Source organism: Marmota monax, unplaced genomic scaffold (assembly GCF_021218885.2).
Source record: "Marmota monax isolate L192 unplaced genomic scaffold, Marmota_monax_Labrador192_F-V1.1 WCK01_AAM20220418_F8-fsc00208, whole genome shotgun sequence".
Lineage (NCBI taxonomy): Eukaryota > Metazoa > Chordata > Mammalia > Rodentia > Sciuridae > Marmota > Marmota monax.
Window position 1 is genome coordinate 2,722,245 of NW_026693914.1, and position 27,273 is coordinate 2,749,517.

Here is a 27,273-nt window from a genome sequence, read left to right on the forward strand (position 1 = left end):
TCTGCTGAGCCCCAGACACTGAGGGCGAGGGATCGCGGTCCTCCACTTCCACCTTGACCCCGTGTGCCTGTCCCTTTCCCTGTGCGTGCCGGGTCTTCTCTGCTGGTTTTCGGCCCGTCCTGGGGCAGCCCCCGGTGCTGGCCAAGAACCAGGCGCTGGTAGGAAGGCAGAGGGAAGCCTTCAGGGAAACCAGTCCGCGGGCATCTGCCCGTTCCTGATCCTGTCTGGGTCAGGTCCCCAGCAAAGGGGTGACAGCCACAAAGTGCCCATCCGTGTCAAGCAGCCTCAACCACAAAGCCCAGCGCTGACTGGAGAATCGGTGACGGCCCAGCATCCGGGGAAGAGGGCTGACCTCGTTAGCCCTCCGCCTGCTCCCTAAGCTCCCCTAAGGCTGTAATCCCAACCATCCCGGGGCCAGCTCACCTTAAAGAGACAGCAGCCACTGCTCATGCCCATGACAGGCGGGGGGCAGCCTCTGGCCTCCAGGAGGACCCTTCCCAGGCTCCCCGTCCTCCCCTGGTGTCCCCTGGACTGGTTTCTGGGAGACAGCTGATACCCTTGTGTCTGGGTGCTGGGCTGCGGCTGGGGTGGAGGAGCTGAGGGTCAGCTGCTTGGGACGGCGTGCCGCCTGGTCAGCACCGAAAGGCCTGGTGGGAAGGAGGTCTCATGGTGGCTGCCCTCTGGCCAGCTTCCCTTCCGTGGCATCCTGCTCTGTCCCCTTCCCCACCCCTCAGTGCCAGCACCCCTGGAAAAGGAACCCAGCCTGGAAATGAGAGCCCTGGCCCAGGAAAGCCCCGTGGCCTTGACCTTCACCGGCTGAACCTCCCTGAGAGGAAGAGGGAGTCCTCCAGGAGGGAAGGGGACGCTCGGGGGTATCTGGGCGTGACCCGGGGCCTGAGTCCTGCGTGGCCAGGTCTGGGCCTTGGCTGCAGGTCCCATTCTCAAATCCCCTGGGCCCTCAAGTCCCGCCTCTTGCCCTCCCCACCGTTCCTGAAGACTGGGGACACGTGCCTGGGCCTCGAGATGGTCCAGCCAGCCGGGCTCTGCTTCTGACTGGCTTCCCCTGCTCCTCTGGTGGGGTCCCAGACCACCCGGGGCCTGGGGGAGGCCGAAGATCTTGGAACCCAGGAATCAGATAAAAGTGATGTCAGGTGATTAAAGTTGGTGAGAGTGTTTGGTAAACCAGGAAGTGCCCTCCAACAGGATCGCTAAGATAAGGAGGGTCATTATAATAATGGCCGTCATCACCCTGGAGTAGAAAGGGGGTGGGGGAGGCTGTGGGTGGCAGCGTCAGGGTGGGGAGCTGGTGGGCAGGTTGGGCAACTTGGGCCTGGGCCTTGCTGGAGCCCAACTCAGGCCATCAGGTCATCAAGAGGCCTCGTGGGACTGCCCCCCAACAGCCCAGGAGGTCCTCTGCTGGAACCCCACCCTGTCCTTCCACGGCCGGGAAGTGGCAAGGGGCGGGGCTTGGGGCACCTCAGGGCTCGGGCAGGCTTAGCAGGGGCCCAGGCCAGCTGCATGCCCTGATGGGGGGCTCAGAAAGGGTCGGAATGCTGGGTGGGCCAAAGGACGTGGACCCAGTCCCTGCATCCGGCCACCTGGTGGGGGGAATGGATTCCCAGACCTCCCCCAGGGCCCAGGCCCAGGCCCTCACCCCTAATGGGCTCTAGAGTGAAGCTGGCCCCTCAGCCTGTGCCCTCGCTGACTTGTGCTCGCGCTGGTCGGTTCATTTTGTCCTGGGGATGGAGCCCTGGGGCGCATTACCCCTGAGTTCCATCCCCAGTCCTTCTTATTTTTTTTTATTTTTATTTTGAGACAGGGTCTTGCTAAGTTGTCGGGGCTGGCTTCAAATTTGCAATCCCCCTGCCTCGGCCTCCTGAGTTGCTGGGCTTACAGGAGTGCACCACTGCAGAAGGTTTCTGTGCCCTGTTCCGGTGGCCAGTGTGGCTTCCTCAAATGACCCTGAGGCAGACAGTGGGCAGCCCTTAGGGGACACGCTGGGAGGTGGATGTTCTGGAGGCTGAAAGCGGGTCCCTTCCCAGCAAGGTCTTCCCAGGCTCCTCTTGGCCCTGCTCTCTCCTGCCTCTGGTCTTCATGATCTGAGATCGACCCCTTCAGCCTCCTCTACCCCTGGCCGACCACCCCCAGGTAACCTTGCCAAGTTGAGGAGCTTTTCCCTCCGAGAGGTTCTCAAACTTGAGCTTGCATCAGAGTCCCAAGGAGGGCTTATTAGGCTGGAGCCCAGCCCTGCATTTCCGGTTCTGTGAGCCCGAGGCAGGCTGAGGCTTTGCACTGGTAACGAGCTCCCCGGTGATGCTGCTGGCCAGGGACCACACTTTGAGAACCACTGTCCCGGCCTGTGACACACAGTTTCCACCACTTGTCGCTGGTCCCCAGCCTGCCTAGCAGGGGGGTGAGCTGCCCCTCTGGCTCTCAGAGACGGAGCTCTGAGGCGACTCACCTCTGCTTCCCTGGGAAGGGGGTGCAGGAACTGGGCTCAGTGGGAGGAAGGGCAGACCCGTAAGTAGGTCAGGGCTGTGATTTTAATTTTATTTTTAATTTTGTTTTGTTTCCTACGGGGAAAACATCAAGAGGAAGGACAGGCCTGACAGCTGTTCGCTGCCTTGCGTGTTTTATTTTCAAAGAGGGGTTTAAGAGGTAGAGGAGTTAGAAATGCAGGGCTGGGAAGAAGGAAAAAAGTGGACGTGGGGGCTGGGGCTGAGGCTCAGTGGCAGAGCTCGCCTCGCACGTGTGAGGCCCTGGGTTCCATCCTCAGCATCACATAAAAATAAAGATATCGTATCCACCTAAAACTAAAAAATAAGTATAAAAAAAGTGGACTTGGGGGAGAGTTTACAGATAATTTTTAACAATAGCCCTTTGCTCTCAAGTTTTATATAATGCATAGGACTGGGTTTGCTCATAATTTACCGTTTAATGATAGATAGTGTCATTTGTATCCGTGGTCCAAAGCCTCTGTCCCTTTGTCTTGTGAAATTGGACGGAAGCTCAGCAGGTTGGTGCTCGGATACTGAACTTGCTTTGATAGGGTTTGGGGTTTCCTCCTGGGTGAAGCTGCAAGCTGCAGGGTCTCTCCAGTGCCCATTTCTATCTTGGTGTCCCCTAGTCCTTTCACCAGCTCCTAGAATCAGGCACAAGCCAGAAAACTAACGAACAGGCCACTGACATTGAGAAAATAGAACAAAATGAAACAAAGAGGGCCATTCTCTTCTGGAACCCGGAAGTCACAGTGTGGGGCAGATGTAAAAAGCCACAAGGCCAGTAACGTGGACGTTCGTGGCCACACTTTCCCTGGGGAAGCTTCTGCCCCTCCTCAGCCTCGTTTTTATCTCCCAGGCCTCTGGGAGCCGCGGGCTGCAGGTTGAGGATTAGCACAGCTGCCCGCTGCCCGCTGCCCACCGCTGCCCGAGACTGTGCTTCTGGGGCTGTTCAGAACAACAAAGCCCTTCCAGCCCCAGCTGCTGACTGACACATGGCCCAGAGCAGGCGCCACAGGCACGCACTCAAAGCCACCAGGCTGTGGCCCTGGGCCTGGGCTGCTTGAAAGCACCTTTGCATACAAGCCCAGCTGTGCCCCTTATTTGAAGGACAGTCAAGCGAGAACAGTCACCGCCATCTCCTCCCATGTCTACCTCTGCACAGATAGATGCTTCCTTGGGGTCCACTCATCTGCAAGCCCTTAGGGCCCTTACTGGCCAGGGACCACACTTTGAGAGCCACAGTTCCAGCACCCCCCACCTCTGTCTAGGGCTGGAGCCTGTCCACACACCTGGCAGGACGTCTGTCCAGGAAGGAATAAACACCCAGAGAAGGCGCTGATTTCCTCCTGCCGCCTCCTGTCCAGCTCTTCAGAGGAGGACTGCGTCTGTCTTTGTCCTTTCAAAGTCCCATTGTTCTGCCTTTGCTGGGAGCCGAGCTTGCTCCACAACAGAGCCCCCCTCTTGCAGGGCAGTTAGAATCCTACTGTGGGGAGAAGGTCAAGGTGGCAACATAAAGTGCTTCAGTTTAAACTTTCTGTTTCTGTAAAAGAGAATTCATAATCCCAAGTGTTTTAAGAGAGTCTTCAAGGAAGAAAAATGGATCATTGTTTCTCCTTTGGCATCTTCTTGACACAGATGGAATATCCCTCATCCACAGTGTTTAGGACCAGAAGTGTTTGGGACTCGGGTTGGTTTTTTTTTCCCTCCATATTTTGGAATATGAGCACAGACTCGGCTGCTCGACCTTTAAGAAGTTTCGGACTTTCAGATTAGGGAAGGTCCACCTGGACGAAGGCGCTGGATCTTGGAGTCCAGGCCCTGGTAGGGTCAGAGCAGGGCCTGCCGCCTGGTCTGAGGAGCGGGGTGGTGTGTTAGCCAGCTTACTGTCACGTGGCCCTGGGCCTGGCTGCTTGAAAGCACCTTTGCATACACAAGACACCTGAGATGATCAGCTCATAAAGAGACAGGGGCTGGGGGCTCGGTTTGGGAGGTTTCAGCCCCTGCCTGACCTGCTTTGGTTTTGTGCCTGTGACGAGGTAGCGTGTTGGGAAGCACATGGTGGGACCCAGCCGCTCCCCTCCTGGCTGGGAAGCAAAAAGGAGAAAGAGACCGTGGTCCTGCTGTCCTCTTTAAGGACATGCGTCCAGTGACCCCAAGACCTCCCACCAAGAGTTTCCACCCCCACCCCGCAGGATCGCCAAACCAGGAACCAAGCCTGGCACCTGGGCCACTGGGGGACTTTGTAGGCTCCCACTATATCCGTGGTGACGGGGCCTCTGTGTCTGGTCCCTCCTCCCGGGGAGCAGCCTCATGGATTCCTCAGGGCTGGCTCCGCGGAATGTGTCCCTTTTTAAGCCCTGGTAGCCGTCTGCTGTGCTGGCAGAGACCTCCTCCTGCCCACCCACCCAAGGGCCAGCTCTGAGCCCCGCCTCTCCCTAGGTGTCCGAAAATGCCCAGAAGCTGCAGGTGGACCTGGAGCAGCACCTGGCCCGGCTCCACGAGCTCTTTGCTGCCCGGGGTGACTACATCCAGACCCTGAAGTTCATGCAGCAGATGGCAGGCAGCATCGTCGTCCAGCTCTCAGGACTGCCCGTGTGGAGGGAGGTCACCACACAGCTGACCGAGCTGTCGGACCAGACCGGCTACGTGGAGTACTACAGGTGAGGCGCTGGGAGGCCCCCGCCCCGGGAGGTATGCAGACCCGCCCTCCATCCTCCAGCTTTGGGGGTCCGTTTACGTCTCTCCTGACTCCCCATCCCAGGTGAAGTCCCCGGACACAGGTCAGAGACTGTGGCTGGCCCCCCTCCCTTGGGAGGGGGCGGGGGGCAGGGGTCTAGGGAGCGTTTCTGTAGCAAGAGTCCAGGAAGGAAGCAGCAGTCCGGCTCGTAGGGTGACCCCCCGGCCAAATGGCAACCTTGACTCGCAGAGTGTGTGTCCTGGTGCTCCCGGGGCCTGGTGCCCACACAGAGGAGGCCCAAGGGTGGAGCGGATATGAGTCGTGGAGAGCGAATGTCAGCCTTTGAGTCCCCCCACCCACCCCCCCAGTGTGCTGGCTCCTGTGAGGCCATTGATGAAGGCAAAGCCTTTTCACCAACTTGCACAGTGCACTCTGGTTTTCTGGATTTGCCCTAAAGCCCCACCCCAGGAGGTCACTGCTGGGCTGAATCCAGAGAGAATGCTCCAGAGACTCCCCCGGGGCTCCCCTTCCCATGAGGAGGAGGAAGGGGGCTATGAAGTCCCTGCCGCAGATGGTGCTCCCGGCCCTCGGCCCCCAGCCTGTCCAGCTCCTACCTTGGTCCAGCTCCCCACCAGACAGATGCTGATGGGCAAAATGACTCCCCCCGCCCCCCAGGACAGAGAGAAACTGCCAACTCTGAAGGTGGTCTGAGACCTCCCCTGGCCCTAAGGAGCACCTGAGCCCAAGGACTTGGGGACCCTTCATAGCCGAGCCCGTCAATTTACATATTGAAAGGAGCTTACTGTTGAGATGAATTTGTTTGAAATAGGGGCAAAGTGACAACCGAAGTGCAGGTCCCTTCTGTGCCCCATTTCCAACCCCCGCCCTTCATTCATGATGAGGCTGTGACTTGAGGAAATGGACTGTGGCGTCTTGTCACGGCCCCCGCAGAGCCACTGTGGCTCACAGGCCTGTTCAGGGAGCTCGGCAGCAGGGGCCTCTCACATTTGCCTTCCTGGTGGCTTCTCCGTGTGGCCACCCGGCAAAATAAATGCTTCTGGGACAACATGAGGTCTGGCAAGGGTCTGACGGGAGGTCGGGGTCACCCAAGCAGCTTCCAGGAGAGAGCCTGGTTTGGGAGCGTGGAACCCACAGTTTGCAAGGGGCCCGTGGCCGGCTGTGCCCCACGGAGAAGGAGAGTGTGGCGTCCTGCGCAGCATCTGGAACTGGCTGGCGCCTTGGAGTCCCCAGTCTAGGATGGGATCCTAGGGCCAGGGGTTCCAAGGTTCCTCCCAGCTCTGAGGCTAAGGAAACCAGTTCCTTCGTCACCCCCAGCAAGTGGGGGGGTGCACTCTGCCCTCCCCCAAAGTCACATATCCAATTCTGGGAACCCAAGGCCTGCTGTGTGCTGCCCCCTGCCCCGTGTGGGAATCACGGACTTGGACCGGGCCCCAGCTCTGGACACTTAACCTCCCTTCTCTTGGCTCCCAGGGTCTGCAGTGTGCTCCTTCTGCCACGGAGCCTCTCTCCCTCCCTGCCAGCCCTGCCTGGGTCCCTGAGCAACACTCCAGGTGCTCCCTCCCCCTCTCTTACGCTGTTGGAGAGGCAGGAGGGAGGGGTCAATGAATTCAATCGGCCTTTGCATCAAGACAAGTAATGACCAAGGGCTTCCCTCCGTGAGGACCTCTCCCATCCCCTACCTCTGTCCCTGCTGCCTTCGCTGTGCCCCTCTGCATCTAGCAGGCCTCGGCCCTCGCCCTGTGAGATAAGGGTTCTGACTCCCTCACAGATATGGAAGCAGGTTCAAAGGGCAAAGTGACTTGTCACTGTCTCCCAGGGGTATGTGACAGTCTTTCCCCATTAGCTCAGCCTGAGGGGTAGAAAGGCCCGAGGAACCCAGGGCTGGGAGGCCTGGAGGTGCGTGGGTGCCTCGTTCCCCAGTGGTCAAGAACAAGCCTTCTTGTGTGGACATCCCTGGTGCCAAGCTCAGTGCATGTCACAAACGTGGGTTGAAATGAACCTGAACAGCCTACATCGTGGATCCCACACAGATGGGGGCAAGATGGGAGACCTGGGGGTCAGGATGGGGGGCTAGATTGAGCATTCATTGAAGAAGTGGGTATTGCTAGGTGAGGCTGCACATTTCTGTAATTCCAGCAACTTGGGAGGCTGAGGCAGGAGGCTAGCAAGTCAAGACCAGCCTCGACAACTTAGTGAGACCTTGTGTCAAAAATAAAGTGTGTGGTGCAGTGTTTGCCCAGCATGCACAGGGCCCTGGGGTCAGTCACCAACACTTAAACAAATAAAGGAAAAAGAAGAAGTAGTGGGCACTCAGGGGCCTCCTTAGGTCAGAGGCTGTGATATCAGGCTTGGCCTGCTGCTGTCAGAGGGTCCGAGAAACAAAGGGAAACAGGAGAGGCCTGCAGGTGGGCTCCAGAGACTCTTCAGAGCTGTGCTGGCCTGTGTGATGACCAGGAGCCACGTGGACAGTTTAACTGTTAGGTAAAGCTAAAAATTCATTTCCTCGCCTGCACAGGCCACGTCTCGGGTTCTTAGTGGCCACCTGCGGGCAGTGGCAGGTGGACTGGGCAGAACCGCTGTAGAGCGTCCCCACGGTGCTCAAGTTCTAGGGCACGTGCTGGATGAGACACGGCCGGGGAGTGAGGCCAGGGCAGGGAGGTGGGATCAGGGTGCAGCCAGGGCCCCTCAAGAGCCTCCAGCCCCTACAGGCTCCAGGAAGCTTGTCTCAAGGAAGGGTCCAGCAACAGGGACTCCAGGGTGGGTTCTGCCTCGCTGGCCTGACCGTCCCTCTTTCTCCTCCCAGGTGGCTCTCCTACCTCCTGCTCTTCATCCTGGACCTGGTCATCTGCTTCATCGCCTGCCTGGGACTGGCCAAGCGCTCCAAGTGTCTCCTGGCCTCGTGAGTAGCCCTGTCCATGGGCCTGGGACAAAGAGCTGGGCCAGGTGCCGCTAGCAGAGAGAGGCCAGGGCCTGGCTGGGCCTGGCCGGGGGGGTAGGGGGTGGGGATAGCCCGCAGGGGCTCCCTTGTGTCCCCTCCCTTGTGGGTCTGATTGTGGGGCACAGTGTCCCCTCCTAACTGCTGTCTCTCTGCTGGGTCCCTTAGCCCAGGACCTCTGCTCTAGGCCTTGGGCCCCATAACGCTGTCCAGCACTCGCAGGGCTGTGGCTGCGTGGGGTAGCAGCTAGAAAGAAGGGTGCTGGAAATAGGGTGCACGCTGTCACAGGGGACCCCGCCTGCCACCCTGCGGGACCCATGCCCCTGCCTCTCTCTAGGACGCTGTGCTGCGGGGTGCTGGCGCTGCTCCTCAGTTGGGCCTCCCTGGCCGCCGACTCGGCCGCCGCAGTGGTGAGTGGGGCAGTGGGGGGTCGTCTGTCTGGTGCTGGGTCCTGTTGAGAACCCCCAGGCCGGGCCAGCTTCCCGCCCTGGCCCCTCACCTAGCATCCCAGAATCTCAGGACTAGAGGACTTGGTGTCTTTAACCAGCCCCTCTCCTTCCAGGGAGGAAACAGGAGGGAAGGGTGGGCACTTAGGGACAAAGCCAGGACAGGACGGACGCCAATGCTTGTGAGGCTCATGCTGACCGGTCACTTCTGTCTGGGGGTGGAGAGCTAACCGGGTCGGGGGTCTCTAGCTCAGGCTGGAGGGGCCCGCTTCCCTGGGCCTGGGGAATGTGGGGCTGTGGCTCGAAAACCTGGATATTTCCTGGTCCCTCAAAATGTCATTAAAAGCAGGGGCTCTTATGAAGGTACATCAGGACTTTAATGGACCTGACAGTTGTATGCACGCTCCTGTGTGTGTGTGTGTGTGTGTGTGCATGCAAGGGTATGTGTGTGTGCCTGTGTGAACACAGATGCTGAAGGGGTGGCATGTACCAGAGGATTTCACGGGACCCCTCCCTGAGTCAAGGGCCTCAGATGAAGGCCCTGAGACCTTGGCGTCCTGCCCTGGGTTGTGATGGACGCCCCCAGCCCATGCTCACACCAGGTTCAGAGTCTCAGGGACTGCCCAGTAGCTCTGGCCGTGGGCACGTGGCCTCCACGAGGCCCACCCAATCAATGGCCCCTGGTGCCACTTGACTCTGCATCTTGTGCAAAGGAAGTGGGCACCTCCTGTCTCCCCCTCCTCTGTGCCATGGCCACATCCCCAGGACCGGGGCAGAAAAGGCCAGTGTTGTCTCAAAGCTCCCCTTGGCTCTGGAGCCGAGAGGGCTGTAAACAGAGCCGAGGGAGCCCCCGGGCCAGAGTGACCGGCACAGCTGCCTGGCAGAGTCTCGAGAGCAAGCACAGGGAGGCCTCCCGGGCAGGCCTCCCGGGTCCGGCCCCCCATCCAGGGCTGCGTCTGCCTCTGGAAGCACCGGGGACTTCCAGCTTGCCACCACCAGCTGCCCCTTAGGAGCCGGCCCCCTCCCAGGGGGCTTCTCTCACCCAGCTCCCTGGGCAGGGGACCCACAGGGATTGATTTCAGCTCACAGCCGGGTGCCCTGGAATGCCAGGGACTGGGAGCACTGCCATCTCCCTAATTCCATCAGTCAGGCCCTGGTGCCAGGGGGGAGGGGGAGGGGGGCTGAGGCCCTGCTGAAAGGGCCTTTGATGGCCGGGGACGCTGCCGCATCTTAATAGGAAGAGGAGCAAGGAGGAGCAGGGGCCGCTGGCTGTCAAGGGGTCATTGTGCTGAGCTTTGTGTGGCCTCTGCTGCCACCCTGTTCTCTGAGGCCCGTTTTGAGAGTCTCTGGGCCAGAGGACTGATACTGCCACCCTTCCCCCACCTTCCCCAGAAAGGCCCTCCGTAGGACAGGCCCTCCACAGGCCCCTGAGAAGCTGGGCCAGAACGACGCTCTCGGCTGGGCACAGTGGCGCAGGCCTGCACCCCCAGCAGCTTGGGAGGCTGAGGCAGGAGGATCACAAGCTCAAAGCCAGCCTCGGCAACTTAGCAGGACCCTGTCTGAAAATGAAAACTGAAAAGGGCTGGGATGTGGCTCAGTGGTTGAGCACCCCTGGGTTCAGTCCCTGGTACCAAAGAGAAAAAAGGAGAAGACAAGAAACGATGCCCTCAGATGCCAAGAGAGGAGGGTAGTGGGCGCTGGGGCTGAGCTGAGCCTCCAGGCCTGTGACCCAACCTCACCCCCCGACCCTCCTGACCAGAGGGCGTTAGGAGGTGCAGGGCCGTTCAGACAGAGGAGAGGAAACCCCCAGAAGAAGGAAGGGGTGGGCCACAGAGCAGTGTGGCGGGGCTCTGTAGTCAGAGGCGTGTGGCCGCTGGAGCCCCCCAGCCTGTGCCACGTCCCCCTTCACCCCTTCCAGCAGTGGAACCTCAGGAAAGTCTCTGCGTGCCTCGGTTTCCCCGGGAATAACACGGAGAGGGTTCCAGTACCCAGCTGAGAGGGCGGGGGAGGCAAAGATGAGGGGTGAATCCAGGGGGTTCTTGGTCAGTGTTCCCAGGTCTGGGCAGCTCCTCCCGCCACCCCATCTGTGCCAGGCGCCCCTCCCTCTCCCCTGCCCTTCCTCCTCCTCCTTCCCCACTGTGGGAGTGCTGTACACACTCCCACACGAGCACACACACCTGTGCACGCATACACGCTCACACACGTGCACACACACGTAGGCACTGCCGTGATAGGAGATGAGGCTCCTCACAGCCACACTCGGCACACCATCCTGGCTAAGCTGGCCCACCGGAGCGGGACTGGAGTAGCCAAGGGTCTAAAGCCCAGGTGTGTCAGCTTTTCATCACTGTGACCAAAATGCCTGGCGGAAGCAACTCGGGAGAGCAAGGTGATCTGGGCTGGGGGCTTTGGAGGTCTCCGTCTGAGGCTGACCAGCCCCATCTCTGGCTCAGGGTGAGGCTGAGCATCGGAGCAGAGGAAAGCTGCTTCCTTGGAGGTGGCCAGAAAGCAGGGAAAGAGGGGGAGGAACCTGGGGACAGCCTATAACCCCCAAAGGCACGCCCCAGCCACCCACCTCCAGCCACGCCCAGCTGCCTGCCCCCCAGGACAGAAGTCCTTTCACATCATCAACTGGCTCAATTGACCAATTAGGTCACGGCTCTCAGAATCCACTCATCTCACCCCTGAATAGTCCTGAGTTAGCACAGGAGCTGGGGGGACATCTCCTATCCAAACACAAGAGCAGCCCTGGCCCAGAGGGAAGGAGCCACGTCCCTGCTGGAGCTCAGCTGGGGCCCTCCTGTCCCTCCCTCCCCTGGGATCCCCGGATCCCCCGACCTGTAGGCCTCCCAGTACAGCTTCCGGTGCCGGTTCTGCTGGTACCTAGTAGGTACTCGCCACCTCTGACTCAGCGAGTGAGGATCCTGCAGTGTGGCACCTCAAGGCAGTGGCCCCCAAAGAACAACGGGGTGCCTGGCACTGCGGGCTGTCTGCAGAGGTGTCCCTGCTCAGGGAGCATGCACCAGGCCAGGGGTTGGTGCCTCAGAGGGTGCTACAGGACTGGAACTTACCCTGGCTGCTCTGAAAGTGGGGGCTCCCTTCCCCCAAAGCCCACGGCACCCCGGCTGGATCTGAGGGGCTTGGCTCAGAGGATGGCATCCGTGCCGCCACCTCTCCTAGGGCCTGTGCCTGTGCCACACAGCCACACAGGTCTGTGGCCACCTAGCTGGGCCGTGCTGCAGGACCAGGTCCCCAGCTTGTCCTGACTCCCAGCCCCATGTCCTTCCTGTCCCCTGTCTCATCAGTGAGGACCTGTCCCTGAAGGCTCTAGGATGGATTTATCTGTCACCTCACTCCTTAGGGAGCCTTCACAGAATGACGACCGGAGCTTGTAGGCCTTGATGACAGTAATAAAGGTAGACTGAGATGAGCACATGAGGCCGGGGTGCAGGGAACTCCCCCACGCCCTGCAGCTGCCCCCGGCCCAGGGGCACCTGACCCCCTGAGCGTCTGCTCCAGAAGAGGCATGAGCAGTCCTGTGCCAGGTCACTTTCCAGAACCCCTCGTACACACTCGTAAGGTGCAGTTACCGTTCCCAGGTGACAGACGATGCAGCCACGGCACAGGAGGAATGAGTAACCCGTCCAGGAAACGGCCAGGGAAGGGTGGGGCAGGGACTGGAACCCCGGAACCTGCTCCCACTGTTATGCTCTCCCTGGGAATGGCCGGAGGGTCAGAGTGACTGGCCTTCCTCCACTCCCTTCCATCTCTCCCTGACCCAGGGCACCAGTGACTTCTGTGTGGCTCCTGACACCTTCATCCTGAACAACACGCAGGGCCACATCAGCACAGGTAATGTGCGCTCCTAGACCTCTGCTGTTGGGGCTTCTCTGGACACTCAGGCCAGGCCCATGTGGCTGGCCACTAAGTACCTTGCTGAACCTCTTTCAGCCCTGTCACCATTCAACCTCTCCTGCCCCAATCTTCAGGTCCACTTGGACCTCAGGGTCTTTTTCTAGAAACTGGGAGCATGGGTGGGGAGGGAGGCCCAGCTCACCCACTGAGGGTGGTGGAGGGGTTGGTCCTTTGTGAGCTGCCTGACACCAGTGTCATTGCCTTGCAGAGGTGACGCGCTACTACCTATACTGCGGTCAGAGTGTAAGCAGCCCCTTCCAGCAGGTACAGCCACCCAGACACACCCTCACCCTACCACAGCCCCTGCTTCCCCTCCCTCCCTCTAGAACCCAAGCCCCACCACTGACTGGGAGGCTGGGAGGCTGGGAGGCTGGGCCGGGCCTCACTCTGGTCCTTGTGTAGCTGCCTGAGGGGGCTGTGCTCTTGGTCTGTGTGTTCAGATCTGTGTTGCTCATACATTCCCCTCCTCTGGGGTGCTGTTACCCCGCAGGTGCTGGTCAGGGTTAGAATTCCTCCTACGCTCCCAGGCTAGGCCCATGCGCTGGTCTGAGGACCGCATCTGAGAAGCAGGAAGTAGGTCTGTGTAGGTCTCAAGAGGCCAGAGGAATGGGGTGGGGGGGACTCCTGCAAGCCAGAGGGCCTGTAGTAATGACCACAGGGAACAGCTGACCAGATGGCTGGGAGTGGGAACCCTGGGGAACTGCCACCCCCAAATGGACCAGGGTCCCCAACATTCTACAGCCTACCCGGTCCCACCTCTTATCCCTAGCCCCTGCATTTTGAGTGTAAGCAGCCCCTTCCAGCAGACACGGCCCACCTGGAAACCTGTGCCTTGGCAGGAGGGTCTAGTGGGCGGTGGGGGGCTACAGGGGCTGTGGAGGCTTCTGGGAAATGGAGCCTCATGGGGGCTGTGCTCTCTCCGCCCAGGCGTTGACCACCTTCCAGCGCTCGCTGACCACCATGCAGATCCAGGTGGTGGGGCTGCTGCAGTTTGCCGTGCCCCTCTTCCCCACGGCGGAGGTAAGGCCGCGCCGCCCGCAGCATCCGTGCTGGAAGAGGGGAGCCGGGTGGCCCCACCGCCCTTCCCGGCCACACTCCCCCCCGAGCCCCAGGCCAGCTCTGAGTGTGCCCCGCTCTGCCTCCCGCAGCAGCTCGGGGCCCTTGTGTTTGGGTCTGTGAGCCCACGCCCTTGCCTGCCTCTTTCCCCCGCCTGCTCCAGAAAGATCTCCTCGGGATCCAGCTCCTGCTGAACATGTCAGAGACCAGCCTTCACCAGCTGACCGCCATGTTGGATTGCCGAGGGTTGCACAAGGTGCTCGGGTGACCTCGGGGGTACATGGAGGGTACGGGCCGCTCCCCCCAACCAGGTCTCCCAGAGAAGCCCGTGGAGGCCCAGGAGAGAGATTCCCTGGGCCCCCTCAGCTAGGCCGTGGGAGGGGAAGAGGTGCGACTCCTTTGTTCTGTCCAGTGGCTGAGACAGGGTGGCTCAGTGGGGGTTACTAGGGGTGGGGTCTCAGGGGTGTGAGGGACTGGGCCAAGAACAAAGGGACCCCAAATCCTTAAAACCCCAGACTCCGCAGAAGCCACGCTGCTCTCCTGGAGGCAGAACACGCAGGGCCGGCCCGTACCTTACCCTCATTTCTCACTTTTCCAAGGGGCTCCTGTCTATACTCAAAAGAAAGGTGGTGGGGACAGGAGTAGGAGGGTCGCCCAGCTTAGAACTCTGGGGCCCAGGCCACTGAAGAAGACAGTTCTCCCTTATCCCAGATGACTCCCGGCTGTCTGGGAACCCATCTTCCTGGGTTGCAAGTGCATGTCCTAATCTCGTGACCAGCGTCATCTTTCTAAGAAGTTGGAATGTCGGTGGAGGGGGTAGCCGGGCACTGTGGCACCCCCGTGTCATCCCAGCCACTCCAGAGGCTGGGGCAAGAGGATAGCACGTTCAAGGCCAGCCTCAGCAACTTATCGAGATCCCATCTAACAATAAAAAGGACGGGGATCAGCACAGTGGTGAAGCACTCCTGGGTTCAACCCCAAATCGAAAACAAAAACAAAAAAATAATAATTGCTGGGAACACAATGGAAATATGCCAGTGCCCCCCACCCCCACCCCCACCCCCAAGCATTGAGCCAATGCGTGTGATCCTCTTCTGTGGATTTAGAGGCAGTAATCAGAATAACTGTCACAGCTGCCATTGATTAAGTACTCAGCCCTGTTCTGTGCACTGTGTAGCCATATGTCATTTATCCTCACAAGGGTCTTCCACAGTTACTTCCCCAGGACACGTTCTAGATATGGAAACCAGACTGTGCCTGGGTGTGGAAGGGAGGGGGAGGGTGGTGCCTGAGAGGAGCTTGCCATCTGGCCTCGGGTGACAGAGGGATGACACGTGCTGAAGTAGCTTCTTGAAGATACCGAGCTGGCAAGTCAGGGATTTGGCTTTGGGACCCTGGCTGTGTGACTTTGGAGCTAAGAGCATGGGAGCCACCCTGTGCCCGCTCTCCCTCCCCTGACATCCAGCACCTCAGCAAGTCCCAGCGAGGACACGCTCAGGCGAACCCTGGATCTGCCCACTTCCGTCTTCACAGCTTCCCCACAGTGCAGGCAGTCCTGGTCCCCTGGGTGACAGGCATGACCTACCTGTTCCCCAGGAAGGCAGAGCACCCCTCAGCTTCCTCTGGCCCCTTACCACCCAGACCTTCCACACTAGCAGCCAGAGGTCCTTTAGAAAATGAGTCCGTTGGCTCCATCCACCCCCAGACCCTCCGGTGACCTCCACTTGCCTCCTCTCCCGCTGGCCAGCCTGTGCCTTGGCCTTGTCTCCTAAGACGCGCTCCTCCTGCCCTCCTGGCCCCTGTTGTGCCTCCCCACAACCCCCTGTGTGGTTCAGAGCCAGCTCTCTGGTGCCCGGCAGGCGGTAGGTGCCCAGGAGACGCTTGCAGGGTGAACCCAGGAAGCTGCCTTGTGCCAGCTCCAAACCAGGGAACCTTTAATGACAGTAAGAGATGCTTGGGATGGGAGCAGCCAGAAGCCCAGAGTCCAGGCTGGGAAAGGGCTTCCAAAGAAGGGCGTGGGCTGCAGGTCCTGCTGGCTCGTTCCCCCTCCAACCTCTTGCCCACCTGCCCCTCCCCAGGACTACCTGGACGCCCTCACCGGCATCTGCTATGATGGCATCGAGGGCTTGCTGTACCTCGGCCTCTTCTCCCTCCTGGGCACCCTGACCTTCTCCACCCTCATCTGTGCGGGACCACGGGCCTGGAAGCACCTCTCCTCCAGGTGGGCTGCCAGAAAACGGGGCTTCCTGCTGACCGGGGGCCCCTGGGGGAGCAGAGGAGAGCTGATCACCTGACCAGCAAGGCCGTCGAGGGCCACCACGAACCCCAGCACAGCGACGGGCTTCCTGTAGGGCCCTTCCCAAGAGTCCAGACAGTCCCCAAAAGAAGGCTCACGGGCCCAGGGCAGCCTGGCACCCCTTGTTTCCCCTCTTCTTCAGCAGGACTCTGCAAAGTGGGGTGCTGAGACGTGGGTGTGCAGGGAGATGCATTCTGTCACTGTCGGGGAGGACCTGCCTCAGCATGGTGGGCTGCCTGGGGGAGGAGGACCCGGAGTTGGGAGCGGCGGAGTGATCTGCGTGAGGCGGGGCCGAGGATCAGGCTTTTGAGGAATCTGCAGGAGACTCATCTGCCCGGGGATAGGAGTGGGGGAGCGTCCTGGGTGGAAAGAGCAGAACAGGCCTCCGGCCTCCCTCAGCCCCGCTGGCTGAATTCCACGTGTTGTTCTAGGGACAGAGACTACAACGACATCGATGACGACGACCCCTTTAACCCCCAAGCACGGCGCATCGCGGCCCACAACCCGCCCAGGGGGCAGCTGCACAGCTTCTGCAGCTACAGCAGCGGCCTGGGCAGCCAGAGCAGCCTGCAGCCCCCCGCCCAGGCCGTCTCCAACGCGCCCGTCTCTGAGTACATGTAGGCAGGCTCGGGCCCAGCCCTTCCCATCCCTGGAGGGCAGCTGGGTCTGCGGGGGCGTGTGGGGGAGGGAGGTCATCAAAGGCCAGCTGTGGTCCTCCAGCTGCAGCCACGGAACACCCGGTGGCAAGCATCTAGCTGCCTGTGTGCCCTGGGGGAGCCCTGACAAATGTCCAGCCGCGGCCCCTTGGCAGGTCCCAGGGGCCATGCTGCCCGCTCTGGACCCCACTGCTCCTGGCCCCGTCCTGTCTGCGCATGGCCTCGTGCCCCTGGAGGACTCGCTCCTTATTTGCCCACCCACGCTCCCGCCACTGTGTCCATTTCTGCACACCCAGGGGACCCTCCTAGAAACCCGCAGGCCCTCCCCCCACGCAGACCCTGCTCAGCCCCCTCTTGTACCCCAGGAACCAGGCCATGCTCTTTGGTGGGAACCCACGCTACGAGAACGTGCCGCTGATCGGGAGAGGCTCCCCTCCGCCCACGGTAAGTGCCCTCAGCGGCACAGTCACGGTCTGCCCTTGTTGGGGACATACTGACAAAACGCCCTGGCGACCCAGCGAGCGCTCCCCACAGAGGCAGAGAAGGAGGAAACCATCTTGTTATGGAATGAGCATTGGACCAGCCCCCGGGGCGCAGACAGGCTGCCCGAGAGACAGCAGCAAGGGAAGTCAGGCCCTTTCCTGTGGCTGGCCTGGCCGGCCTGATGCACCCCTGTCCTCTGGATAAATGGTACCTGTCCTTAAGCAAGAGGTCACACAGCACCACCCATCCCTCTGGCCCGTCCCGAACCCCTCTGGTGGTTGGGTGGATGTTAGGTGATGGCCTTCATCATAGGAAGAATTACATTCCTCATATCTTCACGACAGTCACGGAATACCAGCTCAGAGGTAGGTACTTCAGTCAAGCTCTGAGGAGCAAAGACACTGCCTTCCGCTATGTGACCTTCCCCAGGGGTGGCTCTCAGGCCCTCAAGGAGCCATCCCTCCACTCCTGCACAGTAAGCCTGGCCAGAGTCTTGTTGTCCTTTTGGAAAGCAGAGGGCTGGTGGTGAGGCTCAGGGGTCGAGCGCTTGCCTAGCACGCCTGAGGCCCTGGGTGCCATCCCCAGCAGAGAAATGATTTACAGTAGGTTTTCCAAAGAAAATACTCCAAGAAGAGCCACGTGCGGTGGCAGACGTCTGGAAACAAGAGCCACTTGTGAGGCTGAGGCAGGAGGATCCTGGTCCAAGGCCAGCATAAGCAGCTTAGTGAGACCCTGTCTCAAAATGAAAGGGTTGGTCGGGCGCTGTGGCACATATCTGTGATCCCAGCAGCTCCGGAGGCTGAGGCAGGAGGATCATGAGTTCAAACCAGCCTCAGCAAAAGTGAGGCCCTAAGCAAAGTGGCTCAGTGGTTGGGTGCCCCTGAGTTCAATCCCTGGTACCCAAAAATAAATAAATAAAAGGGTTGGGGATGTAGCTCAGTAGTAACATCCTCCCCAGTATCACACACACACAAAGAAAAAAAGAAGGAGGAGGAGGAAATGACTCCGAGAGGACCTTCTCTTCCTTTTGTAGCAGGGAAAGTTACAGGAGGTTTCCTTTTTACATCTGTTTCTCCTCGGCCCTGGCCTCTGGGTGGCCCTGGGCAGGAGGGTGGGTCTGGGAGGCCAATGCCAGGCAGCCTCTTCGCTCCGTCAGGACTGTGCCCACCCCGTGCAGCCAGCAGGAGCAGTGGCAGGCAGGAGCCCCAGGTGTGCAGGTGGGCAGCTGAGAAGGGAGCGCTCTGCCACTTCTCAGGGAGCATCTGCAGGTCACAGGGCCACTGCCCTGGGCACAGCATAGGCTCCCGGGCCAAGGGCCTGCCTTGGAATCCTAGCTCTTGCTTGTGGCCTCTGTGACCTTGGACCAGGACAGTGTCTTCCGGTGCCTCGGTTTGAGATGGTGGTCACAGACCCCTGCGAGGGTGCTCTGAACACGGGAGGACCCGGTCTTAGAGTTCTCCAGTGACCCCTAAGACTGGCCGGCCGCTGCCTGCTCCTTCCATCAACAGCACTTCCTCCCCACCCTCTTCTCCACAGAGGTGTGGCCTTAGGAGAAAGGCCCAGGTCAGGTGGCTGCAGGACGTGGGCCAGAGAGTCTAGCGGCAGGGTTTGCCTTCACTTGACCCGGGAGGCGTCCTGCCTGCCCCACCCAGGGAATCTGGAAGGGGATCAGAAACTGGTGCAATAGGCACTGGGGACCAAGTACCTGGTACCAGGGAGGGAGAGCCGGGAAGCAGGTGGGTGAGGTGTGGGTGCCCTGCCCTCCACCAGCCTTCCCCACCCTGCTGTCTGCCCAGAGCACCTCACCAGCTGTCTGCTTGGTTTTTGTTCTTGGTTTTGCTTTTTTTTTTACAGGGGATTGAGCCCAGGGTCACTTTACCACTGAGCTAAGTCCCCAACCTTTTTTCTTTTTTTTGAGACGGGGAGGGGGCGGGTCTCATTAAGTTGCTTAGGGCCTCCCTGAGTTGATGAAGCTGGCCTTGAACTTGGGATCCTCCTGCCTCAGCCTCCTGAATCACTGGGATTACAGGCGGCCACCATGGTCCCTGGCTCATCTGCTGTCCTTTCTAAGCAGCTTTCCAACAGCACCAGACCCTGCCTCACTTTGTTTTCTCCCCGGGACTCAGGGGAGTGAACTAGTTGAAGCCTATATTTAGAGTAAGCACCTTTTTTTTTTTTAATTTAAAATGTTTAATTTTTTAGAATTTTTATTTATCTATTCCTGTGCTGGGGTGGAACCCAGGGCCTCGCGCATGCCAGGCAAGCCGTCTACCATTGAGCTCCACCTCCAACCACCCAGAGTCAGCACCTGGCTTCTCTCCTAATCAGAAGCCTGCTGGATCCCTTCTCCCACCAGCGGCTGGGCCCCAGGAATTCAGATTGACTTTAATATTAATCTAAGCAAAACATAATTAGGGGAAATCTGCTGCCTTGGAAAAGGAATTACTGGGTGCCTTGTGACACTAAATGAAAAGATTCTCAGGTTAAAGACCAGGCCCCTCCCCCTGCCCCCAGCAGAGGTAGATAAGAACTGGCCTTCATGCAAAACTCAAGGACAGAATAAGCCTCCCCCTAGACCAAGCCTGCCCCGAGACCCTCAGTGCTTTGGCATAGTTGGCTGTGCGGCGCCACCAAGCTCAGCCCTGCAAGAGGCAGAGGACATTGCTAAGGACCCCACTGGCCCCAGCATGGAGGGTTTCTCCAATGTGACACAACTGAGTGGGGGTGTGGCTCAGTGGTAGAATCGGACACACCCCCACCCCCAGTGCTGAGCTCCCTATCGGGGACAGCCAGAGGGTTTCCCTGGCTGGCCGACACCCAGCAAGGCCATCTGGAAGGTACAGCCTGTTCCTCCACTGGAAATGTGTCTTCCCCCAGCTCTGCCTTCAGGGAACCCCTCCTCCCAGGCACTGCTTCCTGGACCTGATGGACAAAAATGGCCCAGGACAGTCCATCCAAAGAACAGCATTACAACAAATTGAGTTAAAGATCCGTGGCTTTGTTTGTGGTTCTGGGATTGGACAGCACCACATTCCATAAATAGAAGGAGTGTTCCACTGAGCCCAGCAGAGGAGGGGCTTCTTGTTTGTTTGTTTATTGTTTTGTGATGCTGGGGTAAACCCAGGGCCTCGCCCAAGCTAAACCACATGCTTTACCTCTGAGCTGCTCCCCAGCCCCCAGGAGGCTAATTTTATAGACAATGAAAGACTAAAGAAAGCAGGAACAAGGAACAAAAAGTGGAGTGGTCACCGGGCACAGTGGTGCATCCATGTAAACCCAGCAGCTCAGGAGGCTGAGACAGGAGGATTGTGGGTTCAAAGCCAGCTCAGCAACTCAGCAAGGTGCTAAGCAACTCAGTGAGACCCTGTCTCTAAATAAAATACAAAATAGGACTCGGGGTGTGGCTCAGTGGTTGAGTATCCCTGAGTTCAAGCCCCCCAGAACCCCCCCACCAAAAAAAAAGTGGATTGGTCATTTCAAAGTTATCTTCCCTTAAGACTAGAATGGAGTGAGAACAGTGGAGATCACTGATTGGTTAATGCCAGGTCACAGTGCCAGGGATCAAGCCCAGGGCCTTGTGCATGCTAGGCAACCACAGGCCCAGCCCCCGGGTCACTTTTTCTAAAGATTAAAGGGGAGGGAACTTAATGATCATGCTGGTGGAAACCGACCTGCTTAGGAGGACACTCAGTCTTTCTTATTCTCCCGATATCTCTGAAGATCAGATAAACAGCTTAGCTTTGGTTTGGTGGATTGAGACTCTAGGTCAAGTGACTCCGTTTGGATTTGTAGCTGCGTCTCATGGGGACCCTCGCAGAAGTTCTGTCCAAAGCAAAATACTGCTTTAAGGGGATCATCCTACAAAGGAGCATCAGAGTCACTCAAGGGGACTGGTTGAAACAGACCTTGGGCCCACACTGCCTCTGATTCAGGAGCTGAGGGCTGGCCTGGAGACCGTGATGGAGGACCTGGGCTCTGGTCCTTGCTGCCTCAGCACTGTGGAGGGGCGGGGTCATCCTTTGTGGTGGGCTGTCCTGTGCATTGCAGGGTGTGTAGCAGTATCCACTGGGTGCCAGTAGCACCCCAGCCCCCAGCTGTGATGATCAGAACCTCCCCAGACATTGTCAGAAGCCCTGGGAGACAAAGCCACCTGTCATGGAGACTCACTGGGCTGCAGAGCCTCTGCCCTCTCCTCCCCGACACCAGCCCAAGTGGTGGGAGTATTCAGTCCCCTCTGGGGTGAATGGCCTGCACCTCCAAAGCTTCCCCAGGCCAGGAGACAGTCAGAGCACACGGCCCTTGCTCAGGCCGGCAGAGCAGCAGCATCCATAAGCTCATTAGAAATGTGGGATCTCAAGTCTCATGGACAAGGTCCCCAGGTGCTCTGGGCTCAGGGCGTGGTATGAGAAGCCCTGTCTCTGCTGCCTGAGGAGTGACTAAGTGCTCACCCTGTACCAGGTCACTACTTCTCCATGTTGGAATTGCCTGAAGAGCACTTTGCAAGTCGCGGGTGGCGTGCATTCGTTTATGTATTTTTGGGGATCTAACCCAGGTTGTCATGCATGCTAGGCAAGCGCTCCACCACTAAGCTACTCCCCCAGCCCACTGATGTCACTTAAAAAGCAACCATATACAGGGTCTTGCCTGGTGTCGTTTCATCCTCTCTCTGTCAGAGCATGGGTGCTCTGTGTGTGCATGGTGTGTTTGAGGCTGGAGCAAGACACCCTGAGGGACAAGGGACAGAAGGCATCACCAGGCACAAAGCCCACCCTAGTCACTCTCAGATCCCTCAGCCCCTCAATGACTTGTGATTGAAACTCCCTGCCCGGCTGGCCTGGCTTTCCCCCTCTGCAAGCGCCTGGCCCCTGGGGGTTGGTTCTAGGACCCTGAGGACACCCAATCTGAGGATGCTCAAGTCCCTGATGTAAAATGATGTGGCATTTACAGGCAGCCCACACAATCCTCCTGGATCAGTCAACCCATCTCCTGATCACTCTTAATTCCTCATACAATGCAAATGCTGCGTAAATAGCTGGTGTCCTGTATTGTTTAGGAAATAACAAGAAAAGGTCTGACCGTGTTCAGTGCAGACGGTTTTTTAAAAAAATACCTTGTCTGAGGTGGTTGAATCTGTGGGGCCACAGGATACGGGGACGGGGTGGGTGGCGGTGGGCTCTACTGTGCCCCGTTCACTAGTGACAAGCTGTGCCCTGCCCGCCCCTCTCTCTCCCACAGTACTCTCCCAGCATGAGGGCCACCTACATGTCTGTGGCAGATGAGCACCTGAGGCACTACGGGAATGAGTTTCCAGCCTAACGGGTGGACGTGGACTTCCTCCGGCAGCAGCTGCCTCCCCCTCCCAGCTGGGTTTTAACGAGTGCAAATACCAGCGAGTTCCTTCAATGGAAACCAAAGGCACTGGAGGCTCGCAGCCTCCTGTGGCAGCAGAGGCGAGGCTGAGACTCCTGACCAAAGCCCTGGGTGGACAGAAGGCCCCCGACTGGGCCAGCCTCTCTCCTGCCTTGCTGTGCACCCCAGAACACCCCAGGGCCTGGCCATCATTCCTGAGCCCCAAGCCTGGTTCAGCCCATCCTGACGTCCCTCTAGCCAGGCTGGGGGAGCTGTGGTAAGAAGGGGGTCGCCTCTGTCTGCGCTGGCCCCTGGGCTGTGTTCTCTTGCCCCCCGCCCCCCCCCCCCAGACTCTGTCTCGTGTTAGCAAGGCCAGAAGCCCAGGCAGCTACACTCTTGTCCTTTGTTCTTCATTTCCCAGCAGGGGCTAGTGGGAGGGCCGGATCAAGAGATGTGCTTAGGGGCAGTGGTGTCCCTGAGACCAGAACACTGTCCCCTTTCCCAGGGCCACAGACTTCCTGAGCCCCGAGGCACTGTGTTAAGAGTGGAGGGGGAGGCTGGTGCGGCAGGGCCTGGCAGCCGTGGGTGCACACAGGAGAGAAAGCTGTCGTGTGCCGCCGTGTCTGGCCTCCGCTGCCCACCTCTGCCCAGGAGTGGATGCTGCAGACAGGGACCGGGGTGCGCAGACACCTTGAAAGCATCTTCACTCTTTTGTGCAGTGTTTTCAACGTGTTGATGATCCAAAGAATCGCGACGCAGAGCACTTCCAGCTCCTAGGCTAGGTTCAGGGCGCGCTCCTTACAGATTCTGTGCCAGACACGTGCAGGTTTCCCTGGCACTGGCCAGTGCTTTAAGATCTGGAGGACAGGAGAGGGTGGGCTTTTCAATAAAAGAAAGGTCAGTGAGACTTCCTGTCCTGAGCTGCTGTCGGAGGGCATCTGGAGAGGAGAGAGCCAACAGGAAAAGCAGTGGGTCCCCTGTTCTGGGGAACACCTGGCTCCCAAGACAGCTGTCACTTCCCTTGGCTCCTGGAGCAGGTTTGTCCTCAGGCAAAGTGCCACTATCCTGGCTTCATGTGACCACAGGCTGTTCCCACCGCCCTGTCCCCACCCCAGTGTCTGGGACCCCTGACCTGCCGGTTGTGAAGGAAGGAAATGGCGTTGGCCAGGAGGGAAGGATGACCCCCATCCTGCCTGCCCAGGGTCCAAGGTGGGGTCTTTGGTGCTCCCACCCTCCTGCCAGTCCAGCGTGCCCAGCACTGGGCCCCCAGGGCCTCCACACCAAAGCAGGACCACAGCTAACAGCTCAGGACGAGGGCTCTGCTGCCATTTGGGAAGAGCCACTTTGGCATCACAAACCGACAGCCCAGCGCTCCTCCGAGGCCACTGTGACTCACTGTGTTAACCTGTGCATACCTCAAAACGCCATCCGATGCCCGCATCGTGTGCACCGACCTCGAGGTGTTGCTTCTAACTCGTTCTTGGTAATCTGAGGGTTGTTTTTAATGCATGTAAACTAAACTGAAATTCCTGGGGGTTGCCATAGGAGCCAGGTGGGCAGACCCTCACCTGACACATGCACCCTCACCTGGAGAGGAATAAACCACTGTACTAACCTGTGCGGCCTCTGACTTCCTCCCTGTGGGACGGGGGTGGGGGGGGGCATGGAGCGGCCCCTCCCACAGGCTCCCACACGTGGCGGGGGCTTCCAGGTGGCTTCCAGAGATTTGAAAGTGGGCTCTGAAGGTCATGGGCCCATCAAGGTCTCTAGCTGCTCCTACAGGACCAAGGACAGCCCTTGTTTTCTGCCCCAGTCTTTCTCCAAAGTTCCCCTAAAGCACATTCTCGTCAGCCGTAAGCAGTATTTATCGATGACTCAAAGTGCCGGGGAATCTCCCCGGGCATTTATGTTAGTTTTTCATTGATCTTCGCAATAATTCCTTGAGGGCTTTAGTTTTGCAGATCGGTCAATAGGTGCATTCAGGATGCGGATCTGGTTGGTGCGAGTGCAGAGCTAGGCCTTGCTGCGGCTGTGCCTAAACACTCACCTCCACAGGAGCCTCTAGGGCAGGCACCCCTGAGACCAGCACCCTCCAGCCTCCTTTACGGTGTCTCTGGGGTCACACCTAGCCAGCCGGGTGGCTCCCCAGCACTGGCCCTAAGACACTGTGCTTCTCTGTGGCAGCTGCACTCCCAGAACCCACAGCGTTCCCGGGAGCCCCTGTAGTGAGCAGCAGATGCGTCCCCTGCTTGGGACGAGATGCAGAAAGCCCAGTGCAGCCTACCTCGCCAGCTCAGAACTGGGCACCAGAACCACCTCACTAGAATGGCAGACTTCCCCACCCCACCCCTGGTCTCTGGGCACCGAGATCAGTGGAGACGAGAGTTGCAGACAGGCCCAGCGTGAAGCAGAGAGGAGGCATGGGAATGCTCAGGCCCAAGGGAGGCTTGACCAGTACCACTGTGTCACCTTCTGTCCCTACATGGCGTGCCAGCAGTGTCTCAGCCAGGGGACAGAGGGGTGGGGAGAGTGGTCACTGGGTCAGTCCTCCCCCACCTCACCCTTACCATCCTCTGACAACAAACTGACTGCAGGAAGGGGGACATTTAACCTGCTCCCAGAGGAAGAGCAGGAACCATCGGGCCCCTCAGGCAGAGCTCCGCCAGGCGCCGGCGCTCTGTGGGCTGTGCGGTTCCTCCAAAGCCCTTCACCCCCAGCATGCGACGTCCATCCCCAACCTGGGGGCCTTCTTTGTAGGCCTGCAGGTAGGTTATCAACACCTGCAACTCCAAACACTGCAGACCAAGAGGCGGTGTTCCCAAATGTGGACACTTACCTTCCTTTCTTCCCATCATTTATTAAACTAAGATTGTATTGATCGCTTATCACAGGGCAGCCCTGAGCCGGCCGGACCTGCTGCTTGCATGGCCTGCCTACAGAGGTTTCTCCTGACTGACTGACTCAGAGATGGGGCCTTGCTACATTGCCCAGGCTTTAGACCCCTGGCTGGGCTCCAGCGATCCCCTGGGGCCTCAGCCTCCCCAATCCTCAGCCTCCCCAATGCTGAGACTAACAGACACGTGCCCCACACCCAGTTGGCTTTTACATTTTAAATGGTTTAAAAAAGAAAAATTCAGACATATGCAACTGATTTGGGTGGCAGAGAACACTAATTTCAAACTCCAATTAAACAAAATGTTTTCTCTCCCCCGAGGAATTCCATTCTTCTCATTGTTGTGTAGACCTATATTACAGAAAAAGTGCGCTCAATCATCATAATGTTTTTAATTTCATCAGTCCCGTGTGTGGAAATCAGTTTTCTCTTTTGTCCAAAGTACTTACGTGATTTGGGAGGCTGAGGTAGGAGGATTGCAAGTTCAAGGCCAGCCTCAGCAACTTAGTGAGACCCTGTCTCAAAACAAAAAGGGGTAGGGATGGGCCTAGTAGTACAGTACCTGGGCTCAATACCCAACGCCACAGAAATAAATCAACAGTACCTACATGATTTCTTTTTTCTCTCTTGGCCTGCAAAGCCTAAAATACCTGCCATCTTTTACAGCAGTTTCCAATGTGCTGACACCTCACTTTCTCTGAATTCTGAAAATTCAGAAGTACCTAAGGCCGTCAGGTCCTGGACTTCATGGTGATTACAAATGAGCAAGTACCACCCAACACATGTGCCTAGATGCAAATTCAGGATCGTGGGTTCGCGAGACTCCTGGAGTCCTGTGCTTCCAGCTTTGGCTTATCTGACTTTTTTTATTTCTGATTTTGCAGTGCTGGGGGTTGGACCCAGGACCTCATGCGTGCTGGGAAGTGCTCTGCCTCCAAGCTGCATCCCCAGCCCACTCTCTGCTTAATCTGAGCATTATTTTTTTCTGATTATAAAAACATGTGTGCTGCAAACATTCCAAACTTCACAAAAATGTGTGCAGAAGTGAAAATCCTCCCTAATCCTCAGTCCAGAGCATGATTGAATGAACAGTTTGGTGGAAATTCTCCCAAGTTTTGTTCTAAAATATTTGTGGAGATATTAACCACACTCCATGTACGTAGAGTTCTGCAATTGCTTTTCCTACCTAATGCTGTATCTTCTCATCGTTGAGAATTCCCCAGGGGAGCGCTGTCCTCCTGCCTGGCAGGTGATTTGTCAATTCGACAGGGCCTTTGGCAAGCACAACACAAAAGCCACCCTGAGGTTCACACACAGAGCAAGCAGCACTCAACATATGAGCCCGTGAATGACAGCCGTGGCCGAGTTCATCGAGTCCCCCGAACCTGTCACCCTGCTTCACAGAGATGGGACAAGGGTCATCCGTTACGTTCCAGCTGATGGGTGGATGTTGTGGTTGGGATATGAGGCGTCCCTGAGAGCTCACGTAGGAGACAATGAAAGCATGTTCAGAGGTGAGATGATTAGATCACGAGAGCTGCAGCCTCATCAGTAGATTAGTTCACCTGGGTGGACTCACTGGGCGGTAGCTGTAGGCATGGAGGTGTTAATGGAGGAAGTGGGTCACCTGTCACTCCCTTCGGCCATTATATCTTACCTCACCTAAGGCCCAGAGTTAGGGTGTCGGCCTCCTGCACTGAACCTCTGCAACGCTGAGCCAGAATAAACTCTTCCTCCTCTAAGTGGTCCTTGTTGGGTACATAGGTCACAGTTACGCAAAGCTGATTAACAGCGGATAACCAGGGCTGGGGTCATGGCTTAGCGGTAGAGCACTCACCTAGCACATGCGAGGCCCTGGGTTCGATCCTCAGCACCACATAAAGATAAATAAGTAAAATGAAGGTATCGTGTCCAACTAAAAAATAAATACTAAACCGTAGGCTGGGTACTGGGAGAGGGGCATGTGGGGGGGGGGTGAGGATCTCAGTCCTGACAGGTGGGGTCGAGGGGCTGTTGAAGCATCTGAACAGGCCACCTTGGGCAGC

At 58.2% G+C, this 27,273-nt stretch overlaps 1 protein-coding gene across 1 annotated transcript in view; it reads left to right on the forward strand.

The window, feature by feature from the left end:
* The window catches only part of Ttyh2 (tweety family member 2), a 36,894-nt gene extending 12,941 nt beyond the window's left edge, over positions 1 to 23,953 (forward strand). The window contains exons 4-14 of the mRNA XM_046463447.1: positions 4,941 to 5,161; positions 8,003 to 8,098; positions 8,472 to 8,544; positions 12,363 to 12,432; positions 12,704 to 12,759; positions 13,423 to 13,515; positions 13,715 to 13,807; positions 15,630 to 15,772; positions 16,279 to 16,464; positions 16,869 to 16,947; positions 22,222 to 23,953. Coding sequence (XP_046319403.1) covers positions 4,941 to 5,161; positions 8,003 to 8,098; positions 8,472 to 8,544; positions 12,363 to 12,432; positions 12,704 to 12,759; positions 13,423 to 13,515; positions 13,715 to 13,807; positions 15,630 to 15,772; positions 16,279 to 16,464; positions 16,869 to 16,947; positions 22,222 to 22,302 — 1,191 coding nt within the window. The 3' untranslated portion in view covers positions 22,303 to 23,953. The remainder of the gene's footprint in view (positions 1 to 4,940; positions 5,162 to 8,002; positions 8,099 to 8,471; positions 8,545 to 12,362; positions 12,433 to 12,703; positions 12,760 to 13,422; positions 13,516 to 13,714; positions 13,808 to 15,629; positions 15,773 to 16,278; positions 16,465 to 16,868; positions 16,948 to 22,221) is intronic.
* The last annotated feature ends 3,320 nt before the right edge of the window (positions 23,954 to 27,273 follow it).